Source organism: Asparagus officinalis, chromosome 1, assembly GCF_001876935.1.
Source record: "Asparagus officinalis chromosome 1, Aspof.V1, whole genome shotgun sequence".
NCBI classification, from domain to species: domain Eukaryota; kingdom Viridiplantae; phylum Streptophyta; class Magnoliopsida; order Asparagales; family Asparagaceae; genus Asparagus; species Asparagus officinalis.
Window position 1 is genome coordinate 39,375,262 of NC_033794.1, and position 22,548 is coordinate 39,397,809.

Below are 22,548 nucleotides of genomic sequence, written 5' to 3' on the forward strand. Positions count from 1 at the left end.
GACTATATGTATAATTATACTAAGCATGTAGAGATCATAAAATACAAAATAGGACCATCCTAAATAAATCTAACATGATCCCAATATTAAAGAGAGCACACAAGAGTTAGAAAGTCATACTTTCGAAGCGTGATTCGATGGAAGATCGAATAACCCCTAGCTCTTGCTCTTTGTAGTAGTAAATCTCCTCGTAGTAGATCTCCAAGTCTTCAAGTGAGCTTGATAAAATCAGAGTTTTCTTAAGACACAAGACAAGATATCCACCCCGAGATACTTTAAAATCCTACTACTTCCTCTTGCTCAAAGATTGCTAGAGTTTAGTAACACTAGTGGAAAATCATGTATCGCTGACGGGCATTCCCGTCAGCGATGCCCCAATTCCCGTCAGCGATAAGTATCGCTGACGGCGTCCCGTCAAGGATACGCCGTCAGCGATAGTCCCGTCAGGGAAGGACTATCGCTGACGGGGGGCCGTCAGCGATAAGTATCGCTGACGGCTATAGTGGCGACGGCAATGCCCGTCAGCGATAGCGAAACATCGCTGACGGGAATCCCGTCAGCGATGTTTCGCTATCGCTGACGGGCATTGCCGTCGCCACTATAGCCGTCAGCGATACTTATCGCTGACGGCTCTCATCCAATCAATTTTCACAAACATTCGAAATATGTACATTCACTTTTCACGATAAGTTCCAAATCCACAATAATAATTTTCACAACAAACAATACATAATCTCAACTATAAAGATGTCCACAATATACAAACACGAGTATCATAATCTCAAGTATAAAGATGTCCACAATATTCAAACACGAGTTTAGGATATAACTCACTAAGATAGGTCATCCGCCCTATCCATGTCATCGTCCGCGTTGGCACTGGCGGATCCATCCCTACGACTCGTGCTCCCAATAGTATCATCTTCAATCTAACAACAAAATAATTTAAATTTAGAATCACATAATATTGTGTGTAATCATGTTTTACAAATATAATAAGTATACCTGTCTGCTACTCTCTCCATTACCAGTAAATGCCTTTTGATTGGCCAAGAAGTTCATAATCTGGCTTTGCACCCGAGTAGGAACCCGCCTTCTACAAGATTTCATTATTTGCCTAGAAACCATCGCAAAAGTAGCAGTAGGCTGGATCACTTGCATAAGCTCCTCTTGAATATCCTCCCACATCTCCTCGGGAATTTGGCCATCTAACATACTCATCACAGAGGAAACAAGCTGCATCGCCTGCTGAGTGCAATCCTCCTGCGGCATGTAAGAGGGCCCCGATGGCATAGTCGAGGGTGTGGAAATCGGCGGAGGCTGGAATTGTGTAGACACCCTCTGAGCTCCAACTCCCATCCACCTGGTCCTCCCTTTTTTAGGAAGTCCACAAACTAGATGGCTCACATTATAATTCTGCTCTCTAGTCAGGGGCTCTTGGCTCTGTGCAACAACCTCAGAATACGTGTTTTCCAGAGCTTCCTAGAAGTCCAAAAAATAAATTTAAGAATTAGCCTTTCAAAAAAAAGATATTTACCTGAACAAGTAAAATAAAAGTACATGTGAAGGGTGTTTTGTGCAAGATAAAAGTACATGTGAAGAAGAGTGTTAAGTGCTAATAAATAGTTGAAGGGTGCTTTGGCTTGTAAGTCATTAGAAAATGCCCTCTCCTTTTATGCAGCAATGGCTGTCAAGGAATATGAATTAGAATATGTACCTTCCATCAAACTATATTCTATACATTCAGTTGGTGTTTTCTCAACACATCTAGCTGCCTTGCAGAAATTGCAGCTGTAAAACAGCGAGGTCCCACTTCTTGTAAACCTAAAAATTGACATTTTTGACTGTTTGACATGTCAAAGTCACTTAGAGAATATTTACCTTGTTAACAGCTTTCATGAAACACAAGCATGACCCACCCCACACAAACATGTACGTGCATACATGCCATTATGCACACACCAACGTTGACCCACAGGTGACCACACGTTGAAACACAAGAGTTGGCACTCATGACTACAGAGCACACACCCACACGGAGCAGGTTAAACATTAGAGAGTTTAAGTTCCCCTAATGGATACATTATCGACCTGTCTAACTCACTATCTGCACAACAATTTAAAATATGAAACTGTATGTGCAAAGATTGGCTGAAAAAACCATCACGCCTACAGAGATGAAGATGATTAAAAAAACACTTTTCTGTTAACTAAACCATGCTGTCTAAGTAGTGCATTAGAATTCTCTTAGTGATGCTACTCTTTTATTGCAAACAAAACTAAAACATGCTTGTACTTGACACATTATGTTTTAAATTTAAACATGCTTACAGTTTGGCATAGGTTCTCAAGCTGCCTCCCCTTAGGCGAGAGATGAATGCGTCTAAGACACTCTAGGCCATAAAGAGATGCCTTCCACATGTACAAAGCCATATATTTTTACTGTGACCTTCTAAATTGTAAATGTCTAACACTCAGTAGTATGTTGAAGTTAAATTTTGGTTATAATGTGTAATAAATAGTTTGTACAACATAAAAGTACATGTGAAGAAGAGTGTTAAGTGCTAATAAATAGTTGAAGAGTGTTAAGTGCTAATAAATAGTTGAAGAGTGTTAAGTGCTAATAAATTCCCAACATGATAACAGGCTTATAAGAGCTAAGATAATTAGTTAACCTGCATTTTCTTCGCCAATTCTAGCTTTTGTTTCTTAGTCTCATCCTCATCGTACCCCTTCTTAAATTGAACCATCGTTCTCATGTGCAGTTCTGGTAGTAGGATAAAGGGAGCGTTCTGAGATTTAACAATATATTTATTAGTTTTATTTATCAAATATTCTAAGAAGCGGAGAGAATATACATAGAAGATTAAAAGACTTTATACCGTTGTCCTACAAAATTGATCCTCAATCTGGGCAAATGAAGTAGTCCCCGTATGATGATCATAATCTTTTTTCCATCGATTAAGTTTATTTCTCCTACATTTTTCCTTCAACATGAACAAAGAGAATTTTAGTGCATGGTATAATATACAATGGAATATATCACTAGTTTCAGATAAATAACTTGATGATAATTAACTACTATACATATTTACCTGGTGCTCCTATTGGCCCCACAATATTATAAGTGCAGCTAAGTGCTCAGACTCAACCCTCTTATCTCGCTTGTATATCCTCTCCCAGTTGTGAGTGAAACAATCAAAGCATTTCTTCTTTATCTCATGTCTCCACTCCCGAAGAGAATGCTTGAACTTTCCCTGGTATCCAAATAAAAATTCTCACCCTACGGGATTGTCTTCGATGTTGAAATATCTCTAAAAAATAAAATATAGTTAAGCATGGACAATTGATAGAATTGAAAAATAATTGTGCTAAATATAAGAATTTACCCAACAATCTCGATATATACTCTCCAGGACATGAAATGGCTGCTCCCAAGCCTCGTAATAGGGATTCACATTATCACTCCTCTGTATCAAACATCCAAGGTATGAGCTGAAGTTATTAGCCCATTGTCCGGTTGGAATCCCATTATGTCCCCATCTCACAATTGCTCGGAAACCATCCGGTGGTAACTTTTTTTTAAAGTCACTTCCTTGGCGTCCTTTCTTCTGGTAAAGTTTTTCACCTACAAAAAAGAAATAATAGATATATCAACACTTTTATTTAATCAACACTTTTATTTAAGCTCTTAGAATTTACTAAAAAAGGAAGAAGAAAAATTCTGGAATTGATTAAGTTTTTGATCAAACTCACCAAATCTTTGTCTGATTTCATTGTTTGCATCAGACAAAATCTCCTCAATCTGTGGGGCCCATTCATCCAATCTTTTTTTCGCAAGCATGTATTTTTCAGTCTGCTTGAGTCTGTACCCCTCTGCACATGCTGGTAAGGGCCCGCGCTCAATCCCAGGAATGTATGCTCGAAGTATAACTGGAGGATCTGCATATAATGGCATGTGAGTCGGCTCTTCCTCACCCTCACCTATAAAAATAAAAGAAATAAATTATCATTGTGCATATATCATGAATAAAAATACGTTCGTTAAACCAAGTTATACCTGACATCTCTCCTGAACTCTGAGGCTCTTCCTCAGTGGATTGGTCTTGACTGGGGTTAGCTTCGAATAACCTCCTGTTAATATTTTTAGACATCTGCAAGTTGAATAAACATACAAATTAATATAACATAGATGCAAATTGGCTTGGCGAAAATAAAAACAATATGTATTGTTGCGTTACTAAATTTTTCATTTCACATCAAGTTTGTAGGCATTTGCAAGCTGAATATACAAAATAAGATATTACATATTTATATCGTCCAAAAGGTAATTGAGATACATTGTAGTGATATTAAAGTTTTTATTATACAATTTGCAAACTAAAAAAAGTTACATGAAGACCCGATTACAAATAATTGCTGTTTAGCTCCTATTAATGTCTGTGATAATATTTGGAATGTCTGTCCGAGTTGTTGGAGCATCCGTTTCAAACACTACGTTTTGAGGGTACGAGAATTCATCGATCGCTGTATTTGGCTCATTGAAGTTGTTTATATAGCTCTCGTCATCATCTTCATTAGTGGAAGGTTGAATATAAGCCCTAGAATCCTTGTACAAGACAACCCACTCGTCTTTAACTGTAGGATCTTTCACATAGAAACATTGTCCCACCTGAGATGCAAACATGAATTTTTCATCACTATCAATTTCTTTATCGAGATTGACAATTGTAAATCCAAAGGGATCCTTTTGAGTCTTTGTAAAACACCAACGAATCATGAACATCATGTATTTATGTTCATTTGGACCACCATAGCCGTAGAATATCTCCACCACATCTTCCAACCTTCCATAATATGTCATATTATTTTCAACTGGATTCTGATCTCTTCTGTTTGAGAAACATTCCCGTGAGAAGGTAGCCATGACACCACTATTCTGGGTGACCTTCGTATCACCAACCTCCATCGTGTGAAATTTATAACCGTAAACACGATACCCACCATATTGAATTACAGCATAGTAAGGCCGCTTTGCGTGAACCTTCACTTCTTCTGATATTTGATTATTAAGGACAAGTTGTTCCTGGATCTAAATATATACAAAAATAAGCAAACTATTAAATCAAGACATTTCTAAGTTTTTTTCAATGAAATACAAATATCGCTAAATTTAACAATACTTACTTCACTATTCAACCAAGCAGGGAATTCCTTCATATGCCTTTCTTTAATGTCATGTACAGCTGTACTACCGGTAACTTCATTCTTAAGTTTTTCCTGATGTTGCCTATTAATGTGCATAAATTTAATTATTATTGTCAAAATAAAAATTTTGTCAAAATAGAAATTAAAGAGTAAATGGTATTAAAAATTCTTTTTAGATATTTTACCTCCGGTACTCCGAGAAGATTTCAAGATTATTTACAACATATGCATGCGCTTGATCTAACAATATGTTAGAATAATTTTTGTTCAGCCCGCGAGGATAGAGAACTGTGTACTCCTTATTATCAACGGGTGCTTGAAGTTCAGTTTGTTCCCCTCTCATATAACGAGAGGCAAATAAGAGACACTCGCTTCTCACGTAACTTTCAGCTATTGAACCTTCTGGGCGAGCTCTGTTACGCAATTGACGCTTCATTGAACCCAAATATCTAAAAAAGGAATATTAATCAGATATAGATGTAAAGAAATTTACATTTAATAGATATAAATATTAATAGGTAACGATTAAATTTTTCTAAATACTAACCTCTCTATTGGATACATCCAACGATAATGGACTGGCCCTGCTATTGCAGCCTCCTCCGCGAGATGATGTGTAAGATGAACCATTATTGTGAAAAAAGATGGAGGAAAGAGCATCTCCATTTCACTTCAACTTAATATTTTATGCTTATACCATCATGAAGTGGATGGTACATCATAACTCAAATGTTTGTGAGTTCTTCCTTTTCATTGTGTATGGATCTTATATATCATGTAATTACTTATGCTTCTTGACAGGGGGAGTTTGTGTCTATCCATATCTTTTAACCCATGCATGTATGCAGGGGGAGCACTGCTCCTATTTTTTCCCCATTTTGATGTTGTCAAAGGGGGAGAAAACTTGGTTTATTCATATGCATGTTACTTGGTTTATTCATATACATGTTACTTGGTTTATTCATATACATGTTATATCTTATCTAATAAATTGTTTGCCATCATCAAAAAGGGGGAGATTGTTGGCCCTTTGGTTTTGATGATGATTTGCCAAACAATTTACAGCTAATTTGTTTTCTAGTGGTTGTGGTTTATTTTTCCTTTTCAGGACATCAACACATGGTGAAAAGATTTCTATATCAAGAGTTAAAGATGCAAGTTTATATGTGGCAATCACCTAGGTATAAGAGAGGTTTGTTTACATATAGTGTATGACTTTATTTAAGCTCAATATATATATACACAACACAAGTTTGTTCAAATGATTTTTGTTTCAAACTTTGTTAGAATTGTTTTTATGTTTACATCTCTATCATACTTCATAATATATATAATGTATTCATAAAATATAAATACATCTTCATAAGTCATAGTTCAATTCTTATTTTTATGAAAAACAGGTTTTCTATACACTGCTCAAAAACAGTGAGCTTTTACAAAATAAAATTGCATTTCCAACAATTACTTTTCAAACATGCTTATTCTCTCATTTATAAACTTTCCCTAAAGTTTCATAATTGTTGGACAACATTGGCTAACTTTTACATGCCTAAAAATCCAATTTTAAACCTGAAGTTTTCATAAATATCTGTTTTCGGTCGACCGAGCATGTCGCTGCGGTCGACCGCAAATTGTCCAGAGAGCATACTCTGGGTTTCAGCCTTCAGCGGTCGACCGGCCGTGGATCTGCGGTCGACCGCAGATATAGCCGTTGCACTGTAACGGCTACTTCTCTGTTTTGTTTTCTAATGGGTTTTTGGTCTTTTTACTTGGGTTTTTACTGATGTATTGGGTTGTTATAAATACCCTACTGCTTTCAACACTAAAACTACTTAAACTTCTTAAGAAAATTGATTACTTAAGTTTACAAAGTTTACAAAGTGTTTAAGAGGTGTTTAGTGCCTTGTTTCAAGCCTTGTTTCAAAAGAGCAGTTTTTTTCACAAAGAAGAAGCCTTGAATTTAAATTGAGGAATCCATCCTCATCATCATTTCTTCAGCTCTTCTTGTTCATTGAGAAGTTTTCTAAACTCTTCCTTATATAGCTTATTATTTCATTTTCATTTGATTAGCTATATTCATTGAGTTATATTATTTTCATTCACTGTTATCACACACACTTTTTGAGCTTAAATATCTTCATACCATATAGTGTGGGTTGTGGGGTGTGATTTAGAGAGTGTGAGCTTCATTGAGTTCTCACTTGTTATTTGAGAACAAATCATTGTATTTAACTTTTATTTGAGAGAATCACTTGTAATAAACTTGTACACCGAGAGAAGTGTGAGGAGAGAGAGACGGGGTCAAATCCAATAGGAGTGGCGTCGATTGACGAACCTAGGGAGAGGTTGTAATCGAGCACTTGAGGAGGAGGACACGGGCTAGATTCCTACACTTAGTGTGTAAAGTGTGATTGTTGAGTGATTGTGTAGTGTGAGAGTTTTCGGTGAACTTGTAAACCGAGTGTGTAGAAGTTCCGGCTTCCAAACCGGATTGTGATAGTGGATATCTCCTCGAGGTGAGGAGCGGGGACGTAGGTCATGGGGACCGAACCTCGTAAACATATCGTGTGTTTGTGTGTTGCTTAGCGCACTCTTATTCATCTTTATTGTTCATATACATATCTTGCAAGATCAAATTAATCAATATAATTTTAATTGGCATTTAATTGGGATTAGATTAGCATAAGACCCTAATCATCCCCCCTCTAGGGTCTAACAATTGGTATCAGAGCTTAGTGCTCTTTGATTTAAGGACTAACCGCCTTGAACAATTGGTATCAGAGCTTAGTGCTCTTTGATTTAAGGACTAACCGCCTTGAGTTAAAGATCCAAGTTATTGTATTTGTGCTAATCTAATTTTAATTACATTGTGCTTCTTGCATTTCATCTTTATGGATATGTATGATTCATCCTGTTTAGGATATGCTATTAATATTGCTCCTCGTTTGGATATTTTTCCTTATGCTCAATGGCATATTAGATTCAAACTTTTCGTTCAATCTGATCAATTTGATTTATGGGAAATTATTGAGGATGCCTATGTTGTTCCCATTTTGGAAAAATCAAAATGGTGTGACAATGACAAAAGATTATTTAACATGAATAAGCTTTTGTTAGAATATTTGATTAGCGCTTTTCACTCATTATTTTCTAACAAATTTGCTAATTTTGATAGTGCTTACGCTTTATGGAAACTTATTGAAGCACATGAAGGAAAATTGGAGGCTATTCAACACGAGTTGGAAAATCCCGCTTTAAGCTCTACGGAAGCCTCATCCTCAAGTACAATACCACTAGGTGATAACCCTAGTGAGGTACGCAATAACGATGACATTATTACTTTTGATGAACTTGCTCTTGAGTTTGAAAAATGACACAATTGCTATATTGATGTAAAGAGTAAGTATGTTAATATGAAATCCACTCATGAAACACTAGCTACTAAGTTTAATTTTATTGTAAATAAAAATATAATTCTTAAAGAATGCAATGAAAATTTAAAAATTGAAAATGCTAGTTTGCTTCATGAAAAACGTGATGCTATGTTCGAAATAGATAAGTTGAAATCTATGATGAGTAATCTTGTTTATCCTACTTCTAGTATCAATGCTTGTATGCACAATGATGAGTTGAATCAAATGAGAAAAAGAACATCTAACTTAGATTCAACACTGAACACTTGTATTGCTAATAATAAAAAGCTTATGGACTTATGTGCAAAGTTCAATGTTAATTCTTCTAAGAAACATATTCACTATGCACATATGTATGACAAAATTCACAAATGTTCTATTTGCGGTCTTAAAGGCCATTTAGCTCAATCTTGTCATAATGCACCAAAAATTGATAAGCCTATTCATGATTGTGCATCCCATCAAGCTTCTTCATCACATACACATGTACACACACATAGTATGTGTACAAATGTGATTATTGTGGTCGTTTTGGTCATTTGGCCATGTTTTGTTTTGATTTGAAAAGAAATTTTCGTTTGTAAAATAATTACAAAGAAAAATCTATTTTTACAAATGAACCACGTGCATTCCATTTCGGTCAACGCAAACCATTCAAACCTCTACATTGCACAAATTGCAATCGTATGGGTCACGTTTACAATTTTTGCTTTGATCGTATCGGTGCACAAAATACGCCCAAACGGGTTCATAACCCTGGGCCTTGGATTTAAATGGTAGGGGTCATGTCCCAAGTTCTAGTGGTACCAAAATGATTTGGGTACCAAAATGTGCTTAATTTCAAAATCTTAAATAACATAAGTTTTTAGTCGTTTTTTGTTTTTCATGGTCTTAAATGTTATTTGAAATTAAAACTCTAAATAAAATTTTTATGATTTACATATTGAATATATTTACTGATCTCTTGGATGTATTACTGTTAATATATACATATTTGAAATTATTTAAAAATAAAACAAGTTTAATATTTCAAAATTTTTATGACCCAATATGTTTCTGAATCTCTCTCGGTCGACCGATCGTGGATCTGCGGTCGACCGGATGAAGACTCGTTCTCTTGATTGGTCTCTGGATTTTATGCGGTCGACCGCCGCACCCAATGCGGTCGACCGTACAGGGTTAATTCTGAACTCAGTTTTTTCATTTTCTATTTCGATTTGGGGTTTTGGTTTGATTTCTTTTTGACCCGAATTGATCTCCACCATCCATCATTAGCTTGAATGCATCTGGACCATTGCCTTTTTCTTCTAAAGAACCCGATCCCCTTTCTTCCTCTTTAATTCATTCCAAATTCCTTCATCAAATCCGATCTCCCAGCTCTGTTCTCACGGTCTGCCGCCGTTCCATCTCCGGTCGTCCGTGTCTGTTCGACTCTTCTCCTTCGGACTCTTCATAGTACTGGGTACATCCTTCTTCCATCTCTTTAAGTTTCTAGGTTTTGTTCTTGGTTTAGGGTTTCTTGCTAAATATGCCTCCTGTGAAAAGATCTAAGTCTGATAGTGTACCTTTTCCTAATGCCGATCATTATGAAGACTACCTGAGTAATACCCATCTTATTCCCAAGTACAGGGAGTTGTCTAAACTGAAAATTCTAACTGGTAGGACTGTTAATTATGATGAACTTGCGCCTTACAATATTCCTAATCTCCTTAATGATGTTGGCCTGTATCATCTCTTAGATAAAAAGAACAAGGAACCTCATTATCCTTTTCTTGTTTATCTCTTCTATGCTAATATATCCTCTTACACATCTAATGATAATGTTATACATCTTAGATCATATGTAAAGAACACCCTGATTGAGTTTACCGCTGATGATCTTGCGGGTATCCTTAAGATCCCGACAAGTGATATTAATCTTATGTCCATTGTTCGTAATCACCCTTTTGTTAGCAGTAAAATGTTTCTTCCCGATTGTACCTATCCCATGAACAATAGCACCTTGAACCCTTCAGGTAAAATCATTGCTAAGATTATTGCTCACAATCTTATTCCCAAAACTTGTAGTTTTGACCACTTTGCCTCTGATAAAGTTAATGCTGTCTATGCCATCTTTGCAAAAATCAAAGTCAATTGGGGGCTTGTTTTTCTTGAGAATATGCTTAGCAAACATACTAAGTTCCTTCCTTTTGGGTCTTTCCTCACTATCATCTTCAAACACTTCCATGTCGATCTCTCAGGTGAACCAAAAGTAGATGCTAATAAAGAATTTTTTGATAGAACATCCCTTTCTAGGATGCAACTTGAAGCCTCAATTCCTGCTCCTTTACCCTCTGCGGGTGCATCTTCTTCTAGACCATCTTCTAGCTCTAGGCCTCGACCTCGTACTCGTTCAGCTCCTATTTCTTCTAGTGAGGCTTATGATCGTTTCGAGCGTCTCGATGATCGTCTTGACAGACTTGAGTCTACTGTTTCTGGTCTTCGGCGTGACGTGAGGGAGATTCTGTGGCTCCAGCGTCAATCCCTCGGGATTTAGGCGCCTGTTTCAGCCTCTGGTTCTGATGAAGGTTCTGCTGAAGAATCTGGTTCAGAGGCAGGATCTGAGGATGTTGGTTCCGATGGTAGTGATTGATGGACTTTTGGTGGTTCTTTAGTTCTGATGTTTTTTGGACATTGTAGTATTTAACTTAAAACACCTTTGTTCTATTTTGATCTGCAATATTTTTGGTTAACAATCTGAATGTTTGGATGGGATTAGATGTTTGAAAACAATAATTTAGTTTTGTTTAATGTTCAGTTCAATCTGTGTTCTGATTGTTGGTATTGTGCTGAATAATTCATATTATATAGCTTACAACATCATGAAGTAGATTTATTCTATTTTATGTTGCCTTTTTCATCCACATGTTTCTATGTCTCAAATAATCTTTTTGGTGGTTAATGTTTGTGGTTGTTATTGTTTGTATTTATCCACATGGTTCAACTTAATATTTCATGCTTATACCATCATGAAGTGGATGGTACATCATAACTCAAATGTTTGTGAGTTCTTCCTTTTCATTGTGTATGGATCTTATATATCATGTAATCACTTATGCTTCTTGACACGGGGAGTTTGTGTCTATCCATATCTTTTAACCCATGCATGTATGCAGGGGGAGCACTGCTCCTATTTTTCCCTATTTTGATATTGTCAAAGGGGGAGAAAACTTGGTTTATTCATATACATGTTATATCTTATCTAATAAATTGTTTGCCATCATCAAAAAGGGGGAGATTGTTGGCCCTTTGGTTTTGATGATGATTCGCCAAACAATTTACAGCTAATTTGTTTTCTAGTGTTTGTGGTTTATTTTCTTCTTTTCAGGACATCAACACATGGTGAAAAGATTTCTATATCAAGAGTTAAAGATGCAAGTTTATATGTGGCAATCACCTAGGTATAAGAGAGGTTTGTTTACATATAGTGTATGACTTTATCTAAGCTCAAAATATATATACACAACACAAGTTTGTTCAAATGATTTTTGTTTCAAACTTTGTTAGAATTGTTTTTATGTTTACATCTCTATCATACTTCATAATATATATAATGTATTCATAAAATATAAATACATCTTCATAAGTCATAGTTCAATTCTTATTTTTATGAAAAACAGGTTTTCTATACACTGCTCAAAAACAGTGAGCTTTTACAAAATAAAATTGCATTTCCAACAATTACTTTTCAAACATGCTTATTCTCTCATTTATAAACTTTCCCTAAAGTTTCATAATTGTTGGACAACATTGGCTAATTTTTACATGCCTAAAAATCTAATTTTAAACCTGAAGTTTTCATAAATATCTGTTTTTGGTCGACCGAGCATGTCGCTGCGGTCGACCGCAAATTGTCCAAAGAGCATACTTTGGGTTTCAGCCTTCAGCGGTCGACCGGCCGTGGATCTGCGGTCGACCGCAGATATAGCCGTTGCACTGTAACGGCTACTTCTCTGTTTTGTTTTCTAATGGGTTTTTGGTCTTTTTACTTGGGTTTTTACTGATGTATTGGGTTGTAATAAATACCCTACTGCTTTCAACACAAAAACTTCTTAAGAAAATTGATTACTTAAGTTTACAAAGTGTTTAAGAGGTGTTTAGTGCCTTGTTTCAAGCCTTGTTTCAAAAGAGCAGTTTTTCACAAAGAAGAAGCCTTGAATTTAAATTGAGGAATCCATCCTCATCATCATTTCTTCAGCTCTTCTTGTTCATTGAGAAGTTTTTCTAAACTCATCCTTATATATAGCTTATTATTTCACTTTCATTTGATTAGCTGTATTCATTGAGTTATATTATTTTCATTCACTGTTATCACACACACTTTTTGAGCTTAAATATCTTCATACCATATAGTGTGGGTTGTGGGGTGTGATTTAGTGAGTGTGAGCTTCATTGAGTTCTCACTTGTTATTTGAGAACAAATCATTGTATTTAACTGAGAATCATTTGTAATACACTTGTACACCGAGAGAAGTGTGAGGAGAGAGAGACGGGGTCAAATCCAATAGGAGTGGCGTCGATTGACGAACCTAGGGAGAGGTTGTAATCGAGCACTTGAGGAGGAGGACACGGGCTAGATTCCTACACTTAGTGTGTAAAGTGTGATTGTTGAGTGATTGTGTAGTGTGAGAGTTTTTGGTGAACTTGTAAACCGAGTGTGTAGAAGTTCCGGCTTCCAAACCGGATTGTGATAGTGGATATCTCCTCGAGGTGAGGAGCGGGGACGTAGGTCGTGGGGACCGAACCTCGTAAACATATCCTGTGTTTGTGTGTTGCTTAGCGCACTCTTATTCATCTTTATTGTTCATATTCATATCTTGCAAGATCAAATTAATCAATATAATTTTAATTGGCATTTAATTGGGATTAGATTAGCATAAGACCCTAATCACCCCCCTCTAGGGTCTAATAGTCTCTTTCGTTTTGGTATCCTTTTGTTAATACGCAAGTTCCTTACTCCAAGTAAATCTTCTTTCGAATAGCGCTTCTTTCCAAACCTGACGGCATGGAACATCTCAAGCAAATGTACAATCTGATCCCTACGTAATGGACGCGGAGCATCTCTCTTCTCAACAGTATCATCAAAAAACTTGCTCCTTTTTTTGGTTCTGTACTTGTGTTTTATGTTCAACCACCTTCTATTAAACCAATAACAAAACTTTCGACTGTGCTGCAGATAAAGGCCTTTTAATTCTGGACCACACACTGGACATGCATATGTTCCCTTTGTAGACCAACCTGAAAGATTCGCATAGGCTGGAAAATCATTAATTGTCCATAGTAAAATAGCACGTAGTCTGAAAGACTGCTTTGCATGAGTATCATAAGTCATAACCCCTTCAGTCCAGAGTTGTTTTAACTCATCAATTAGCGGTTCTAAAAACACATCTATGTCATTGCCTGGTGCATGCTTGCCTGGTATCAATAATGAAAGTATCATATACGGTTGTTTCATGCAAAGCCAAGGTGGTAAGTTGTAAGGCGTTAATACCACAGGCCATGTAGACCAACCAGAACTCATTATCCCAAATGGATTGAATCCGTCACTAGACAAACCTAGTCTAACATTCCTGCACTCATTCGCAAACCAAAGAAAAGTTCTATCCATATGCTTCCACGCCTCTGCATCAGCCGGATGCCTGATTTTACCATCATTAGTACGTTCTTCCATGTGCCACCTCATTTGCTTAGCAGTGTCTTTATTCATATACAACCGTTTTAGCCTTGGTATTAAGGGAAAATGACGCAGGACCTTTGCTGGAATCTTCTTTTGCTTAAGCATAGACCTTGTTGTCCCATGTGTTGAATAATTTTTGCGTTGTACCCACCGTGATACTCAAAGTAGCAAAGCAAAAGATCAGGATTCCCTATATATAAACTACTTCAAGAAAGACAGAAGACAAATAACAACTCAAATTACTTGATATATCATCCATTGTAAAGGTTCTGAGCTAAGAAATAAAGAATGAAATGAATGAATTGGCATCAAAATGAGTGCTTCCAATGAGATATTGCTAATTCTCCACTTATCCCACTCAGAAACAGAAAAGGTTAAAATTCATAAGATATGCAATGTCTTAGAACACCAACATTAGTTAAGTCTATTGATGCCGCTTCCACCTGTCTTAACATCTAGGCAGAATGAGTAGGCCCTTGGAAAAACCAGACATCCTCGATTTGTGCTTCCTATGAATCCCAAATATGTGACAGGCAGGGTTTTATACTTTATTATAGGGGTTTCGGGTGCCATTAGGAGTACAGGTTTATAGATAGTGCTTAATATACAAACACGAGTTTAGGATATAACTCACTAAGATAGGTCATCCGCCCTATCCATGTCATCGTCCGCGTTGCCACTGGCGGATCCATCCCTACGACTCGTGCTCCCAATAGTATCATCTCCAATCTAACAACAAAATAATTTAAATTTAGAATCACATAATATTTGTACTCCTCATGAAATCCGGATATTAAGTGTTTCTGTAAATCACTTTTATCCACCAACGCTCTATTTTTACACCAACAGCAGGGACAATACACGACATCACTATTTAACTTCCGTGGGTCTGCCAAGGCGTACTGTATGAATTGATTTATTCCATCTTTATATCGACTATCCCTCCATCTATCAATACGAGGAATATCGATCCATGATTTGTCGGGAACTATCCTCATCTGTATGATATTAAGCATAATTAGGTAATGTGAATTTTTATTAGTAACACATCAAATTAAAGGTTGCGTGATATTAACTTTCTTCACGACATCAAGGAAATTTTAATTTTAATAATCTCGGAGGGAAAATTACCAGAACATAAATTATGTGGGAGTAAAATCTAACGCTCATATTTGAAATAAGAAAATTTAACGGCTGTCAAAGGAAATGGACCTATCCCATTAGGAATATAGTAGTGTTTACAACTACCTTTATATACTTTAAACATTTTTATTTCTTAAAAATTTTGGCAGCACCTACCCGCAGTTCTCTGAGTACACTGTGCGGATGTTATAATGCGTATCAATCATCGATAATAGATCGATTATAGATCGATACGCAAAACAACATACGCTTATTGTACACGGAGAACAATGCGGTACGTGTTATCGAAATTTATAGGGAATAAAAATGCATAAAGTATACAAAGATAGATGATACACTACTATATTCCTAACCTGTACGAGAAGGGGACTCCTCCCCGGATAGATCTAATAATTATTGCATGTATATCATGCTCCTAACATAAATCATGTTATTCTCTTTAGATGTAACAAGTATTTTCACATCTAACTAGAATTGCGTGAGTTTATATAAGAAGAGATTCACATCCAACATTATTAGACGGGAAACTAAGGGTAACGACTTTCATAAATCATGATATATAACACAATAAAACTTGTAATTACCACAAGAGAATAAATTAACCAAAAGAGAATAAAGACCCAGAGAGTAAATTAGCACTTAACATTTTTATAATTGTATTGTTCTCGTTTATTGTCATATTCATCACTATACATATCCTCTCTTTTTTATTTATTTACCATATGAAGTCGTATTTTTGTCATAATAGATTTTTTTTAAATCTTTACAATATTCTAATGATGGATAATTTAGGATAGTTAAGCATAAATATGATAAAAATAATTGGATGTTTAAGTACCATTTAGTCAGCCAACTTATCATACGTGTATTGTAAAAGGACCATGTTTCTAGTAATCTCGAGGTTACTCATATAAATACACAAACTTCATAGATGCTCGTGTAATAACATATTTTTTTAAAGTATTTTCAATTTTTAAAAGATATTTAGCCCCTAGCTCATATATTTTGAAACGAGTTTTTGAAAAGTTGATACTGTAAATAAGTTCCTTAATTAGAGGAACTAAATTTAAATCAATTAATTTAAACTGATAAATTATCTTTTATCACATTCATTCGTAAATTAAATTAGAGGAACTAAATTTGCACCGTGAAACAAGTTGACTTCAAGCAAAGGTTTACACGATAAACTTATAACCTCTGTTATTTCAAAATTAAAACATCAAGTTGTGACAGCAATGCAATCCAACAAAACGTAAACTTATAGATATCAGCCAGCTTGATCGTTTTATAACTAATTATGTATAATTTCTATACACTAAATTGCGACAATGACCAAAAATTACCGCTTGGATCTCCTGCAATGCAATCCAACAAAACGTAACACTCACTTGGACCTTCTTCACTGCAATCAAAGAAATCAACTCTCAAATTAGAAAAAACAGTAAAACCTAAAATCAGAAAAAAAAAATTTGAAAACAAAATCAAAGGAATCATACGTTGACGGGTGAGGAGATGAGAGAGCTCAGGCGACCCACTGTTCGAGTCGGCGCGGGGGCGGTGCGACGGCGAGGTCGATCGGGGCAGCGAGCGGTGGAGTCGAAGAGCGGGAGGGGAAGGTGATGGCGCGGGCGGCGAGCGGCTGAGGTGATCGGTGAGGTGGCGGTGAGGTGATCTCCGGCGGCGGGGCTGAGCTGAGAGAGGGGAAGTCGAGGTCAAGCAGCGGGGAAGAAAAGTTAGGGTTTCAGCCGAAAAAATCTCATCAGCGAATATATAGCTAACATCGCTGACGGGTTTCCCGTCAGCGATGTTTGCAGCCCGTCAGCGATATTTTCATCGCTGACGGGAAGGAATAATCCCCGACGGGAACATCACCGACGGGAATTCCCGTCAGCGATATAAACAACGCTGACGGGAATTTCCCGTCAGCGATGTTCCCGTCAGGGAAACCCTTATTTCCACTAGTGTAGGAGGAGAGCTCTTTTTTATTCTCTTATGAAAAAAACCACTTAGCTAATTTTTCATTAACCTTTCCATAAGAAAGAGAGCTCATATATATAGAGTGAAATATGTCATGACTCATCTCATGAGTCATGTCATGAGTCATATAAATGTAATGATTCCTTTTATGAGTCATGCAATGACTCATCTCATGAGTCATGCAAAGAGTCATGAAGAATCAAAACTATGTGCTAAAACCATGTTCCCAAACCATACCACCTTAATGACTCATCTCATGACTCATTAATCAAGGTATAATAAAGTGTGTATTTCATAAATTAAAATACCACATCAATACAGTATTTCATAAATATGGTATTTCGTAATTTTCCAATCATTGATTAATAAGTCATCATATGACCAAAAAACCAATGAGTTGACCAAAACTCAACTGTTGACCAAAAAGTCAACTAGTTGACTAAAAGTTAATTTTATAGGAAAAATACTAGAATTTATTTTCTAAGCACATAGCATTCTGATTTTACTGATATGCATAACCGTTTATGTGTATCCGGTAAAATCATATATGCCTATCAATCATACGCATCACTCTATAAATTGTGTTTCATAGGATTCAAGTACGCGTTTGGTGTGACTCTAGGGCCCAACATAAGAACTCGGTAGTGGATGATATCCACAAGTACAACAGAGGTGTTAGCTACACATGAAGACTACCCAGGTATAAGTTGTGATAAATGTCTGCAAGATGCTAACACAATTTTATCAGGACCACTCAGTGATAATATTATACAGTCCGATCTCTTCATCAAACCATGTCAAACTATCGAGCCTAGGGTATGGAATACTGTCAAACCCTAATAGCTCGATTAGTGTTTGTTGATATTAAACTCATAACCTATAAGATCAAACTGACACTCAGTTTATCTTATTTACCTCGGCCAAGGATTTCCTGACTATAGTTATATCAAACAATCTTATGACATCAACCCCCTATACTGGGAGAGACGAATCCCATCTTGGCATCTCAATATTTACTTATGTCTCGGGATGCACCCAACAAGAACCGTTATGCACAACTCATTAAGAACCGTGGTTAGGTAAAAGTCTTAGTACACCTATATTGACATGTAAGATATTACACTCATGCCTCAGGTCAAGAGACTACTTATGTACTATATCACTTGAGAACTTCTATTTGACAGTTAAGTATAATTACCAATTAGATGTTCTCAGTGAGTCGTTCAGTCAACTCATTCACTAATGAGTCACATGTATACTATATCATGATGTATCACATCAATGATCCAAGAGGTGGATCATCATCCTACCAAAGGAGAAATAGAGTATACACTAGTCTTCCTAAAGTGAGGATGTCCCATTTCAACACTTCATCGACTAGTAACATTTAAGAATATACGTTAATGACAAATCAGATCTCTTCATTACGATTATATTCGAAATGTCTGATAGTCTAGTATCGTTCTAAGGACTATATCTGTATTTAAAAAAATATCAGATAAATATTGATCAAAATATCATACTATCATTTTGAACAAGGATGTTATATTCATATAGGTCCTGTTACAATATACAATTATTACCTACAGGGCACCTATATCTAACAGTTCCGTTATCGAACCTTTTTGTCAAAGGCTCGGGAAATTCTGGCTTAGTAGAACTCAATGTGTTGTTGAGCTTCCAAATGCTTCTCGTCGAGCATTTCGAGACGTTTCTAATGTTGCTCTTTGGTCGTCATCTGGGTTGCGAGAGCGATTCAAAGAGATAGAATTTGAATTTCTAATGGAAGTACTGCTTCACACCTGTATACCAAAGAATACGGGGTTACGCCAGTAGGCGTGCGAACTGTGGTGCGGTAGGCCTATAGAGCTTTGTCGAGTTTATCATTCCAATCTTGTTTATTAGTCTTCACGAGTTTTGATAAAAGCTTGATGACAGTCTTGTTAAAGGCTTCAGCTAATCCGTTTGTTATGCGATTGTAAGTTGTTGATGAGATGTCTTGAATTTTGAACTTTTCGCAAAATTTGATGAATGCATTACTGACAAACTGATGACCGTTGTCATGTATGATTCACCTTGGACACCATATCGATAGATAATGTGGTGCTTAATGAACGCAACGACGTTGTTCGTCTTCACTTCTTTGAGCGGAATCACTTCAGCCCTCTTAGAGAAGTAATCGGTAATTGCCAGAATGAATAGATCACCATTAACTGACGGTGGATTTATAGGACCGACAACGTCCATTCCCCAAGTCTCAAAAGGCCATGATGTAGCCAAGGGATGTAGATGCTCTGGGGGTTGGTGCATATAATTTGCGTGTACATGGTACGCGTGACACTTTCAGGCATATGCGACTATATCTTTGATCATGGTGGGCCAGAAATATCCCATTCTTCTGATGCGGTTATAAAGTTTAGGGCCAGGTTGGTGTGCACCACAAACCCCTTCGTGCATCTCCCTAGGGACTTCTTCCACCTCTTTAGTGGATAGACAACGTAATAGTAAGCCATCATATCCCTGACGATATAGCGTTTGACTCTCTGTGTTATAATAGAATCTCGGTGCTCTCCGTCGGATTGAGTCCCTTTCCTTCACGTCTTTCGGTAAAATCCCGTGTAGGACATAGTCTATGATAGGGAAACGCCAGTCTCGGGACTCGAACTCAACTTCAGTTGAATACACTTCTTTCATATCATCTTCTCTGTCGTCTACATCGTAGATTGGTACGAAGAGTTAGTGAGTTCTCACTGTAATGAATTGTTCCATTTCGGGAGGCTGTGCTAGAGATACTGCTAATCTACTAATACATCCGCGTAGGCGTTTTGTAAACGTGGAATGTATTCGATGAAGAATCCTTCAAACGATTCTACCATCTCAACGGCCATCCTATGGTATGGTATCAGATCCTGTTTTCTGACTTCATACTCCCCTTGAACTTGTTTAACTACCAGTTGAGAGTCACCGAAAGCTTCAAGGTACTCGATCCTCGGCTCTTTAGAAAAGATGAGTCCAATAAGCAACGCGTTATATTTGGCTATGTTGTTTGGGCATGGCTCGGTTAGCGAGTAGGCTCGAGGTATCACATATTTTCCCGGGGAAACTAAGACAACTCCAACTCCAGAAGAAATCTTAGAATATCCAGGAGCACTTGCTACATTAGTTGCTCGAGAGGCACCGTCGAAGTATAAACGCCAGACCTGTTGATGGGAAGTTATGTTGGCTTTATGGGTTTCATCTGGCAGATCATCGTATACCTTGATGGTATCCGTAGTTGGGTTAGCTACCAGGAAATCACAAATAGCTTGTCCTTTGACCGACTTCTGTTGTGTAAAATATAGGTCATATTAGGATAGAAGCAAGGCCCATTTTGCTAACCGCCAATTTATGAAAGCCGGCTGCGTCATGAATACTCTAACTGGGTTAACATTAGAGATGATGTAGATAGTCAGTCCGACCAAGTAGTGTTACATCTTTTGAATAGAGAATACTAAGGCGAGACACTCCCTTTCGATCATTGGATATCGAGATTCGGTGCCCACAAGGGTCCGACTCAAATAATATACTGCATATGCGTGACCGTTATCGTCGTCTTGTGCAAGTAATGCACTTAACGAGTGACTCGTCGCCTTGACATAAATCAAGAATGGTTTGCCCGATTTCGGTACAACGAGTACGGGGAGCTTTGAGAGATATTATTTGATATCTTCGAATGCTTTTTAACAAGCGTCGTCCCATACAAATGATACGCTCTTCTTTGTGAGCCTGGAGAATGGTTGACACTTCCCCGAAAGGTTCAAGATAAACCGACAGATATAAGCCAATCGTCCTTGTAATCCTCTAAGTTCCTTAAGGTTTCTCGAGGGTTGCAGCCTGTTAATTGCCTTCACTTTATCAGGGTCAATGTGAATACCCTTAATGGTGACGAAGAATCCCAGGAATTTACTGTTGGACATTCCGAGAAAAGATTTTGTAGGATTCATCAATTGATGAGTCCGCATCAGGTCGAACATTGTCTTCAAGTCTTTGATGTGATCATTCTTGTCACGGCCTTTCACGACTAGATCGTCCATGTAGCATTCGACAGTCTTCCGGAGATGATCCTGGAAAATCTTTGACATGGCTCTCTGATATGTGGCACATGCGTTCTTTAAGCCGAAGGGCATAATCGTGTAGCAGAAAACACGAGGGTATTCTAAACGCGGTATACTTTTCATCATCTGGATGCATCTTTACCTGATTATAACCAGAAAATCCATCCATGAAGGACTTTCTCTCGAATCCACACGTATTGTCAATAATAACATCTGTGATGGGAAGAGGGAAATCGTCTTTTGGGCAGGCAGTGTTAAGGTCTCTAAAGTCGATACAAATCCTGATTTTCCCGTTCTTCTTAAGGACCGGGACAATATTAGCAAGTCATTCGGGATGTTTCTCCTCTCTGACGAAACCCGAGTCGATAAGCTTTTTAACTTCGGACTCGATTGCCTCCATAATTTGCGGACGAAACCATCTTTATTGTTGTTTGAGAGGTTTGACATCCGGTTTAATATTGAGGCGATGCATTGCCACCTTTGGATCGAGTCCTGGCATATCCTTGTAGTTCCAAGCAAAAACATCGATGTAATCCCTAATGAGGGCAATTAACTCCTATTTTTCATTTGGCGGGAGACTGTCACTAATGAATATAGGTTTTGGATTATCCTCGTCACTTATATTCACTTGGATTACTTGATCTTTGGTAGGGGGTTCCCTTTGTTCAAACCTATTATCGTACTGCATATTCAGGTGATGAACCCAAGGGTCTTCCCAAGTCGGCATTTGGTCGTCTTCCTCAATTATGGTAGGATCGACCATAGCCATATTCAACATTAGCCTTTTGAACATTTCTCCAAGACTAGCATTGGAGTTCCAGGCTGAAAAGTCGGAAGAATATCCGTCTTTACCTTTATTAGCAATCTGATCAATGACCTGCCAACAACACTCATCGTCGGATGAGGAGACATAGCCTAAACCTCTTCTATGACTGTAATAGTTATCGGGCTTCCCTTTCGGTACATAGGCCATACGAGGTGGAACTCGTGGATCTCG

At 37.2% G+C, this 22,548-nt stretch overlaps 2 protein-coding genes across 2 annotated transcripts; both read right to left on the minus strand.

The window, feature by feature from the left end:
• Positions 834-2,750, minus strand: LOC109833437. The gene is made up of 3 exons (XM_020401105.1): positions 2,676-2,750; positions 1,006-1,482; positions 834-929 (listed from the first exon to the last, which is right to left on the minus strand). The coding sequence occupies exons 1-3, from the start codon at positions 2,748-2,750 to the stop codon at positions 834-836; spliced, it is 648 nt and encodes a 215-aa protein (XP_020256694.1).
• Positions 3,463-22,524, minus strand: LOC109833445. The gene is made up of 6 exons (XM_020401117.1): positions 22,404-22,524; positions 16,824-16,882; positions 4,061-4,154; positions 3,757-3,984; positions 3,563-3,628; positions 3,463-3,470 (listed from the first exon to the last, which is right to left on the minus strand). Exons 1-6 carry the CDS (start codon positions 22,522-22,524, stop codon positions 3,463-3,465), a joined length of 576 nt encoding a protein of 191 aa, XP_020256706.1.

Bases quoted from the DNA above. Each gene is read 5' to 3' on its own strand.
- LOC109833437 (XM_020401105.1), bottom strand. From the start codon at position 2,750: ATGGTTCAATTTAAGAAGGGGTACGATGAGGATGAGACTAAGAAACAA. The intron at 1,483-2,675 runs GTTAACTAATTA...TTGGACTTCTAG, and splicing joins AATTGGCGAAGAAAATGCAG to GAAGCTCTGGAAAACACGTA. The intron at 930-1,005 runs GTATACTTATTA...TTTTGTTGTTAG, and splicing joins ATGGAGAGAGTAGCAGACAG to ATTGAAGATGATACTATTGG.
- LOC109833445 (XM_020401117.1), bottom strand. From the start codon at position 22,524: ATGGCCTATGTACCGAAAGGGAAGCCCGATAACTATTACAGTCATAGA. The intron at 4,155-16,823 runs GTAATTTTTGGT...TTCAACTTGCAG, and splicing joins CATTGCAGGAGATCCAAGCG to ATGTCTAAAAATATTAACAG. The intron at 3,629-3,756 runs GTGAGTTTGATC...TCTTTTTTGTAG, and splicing joins TGAAATCAGACAAAGATTTG to GTGAAAAACTTTACCAGAAG.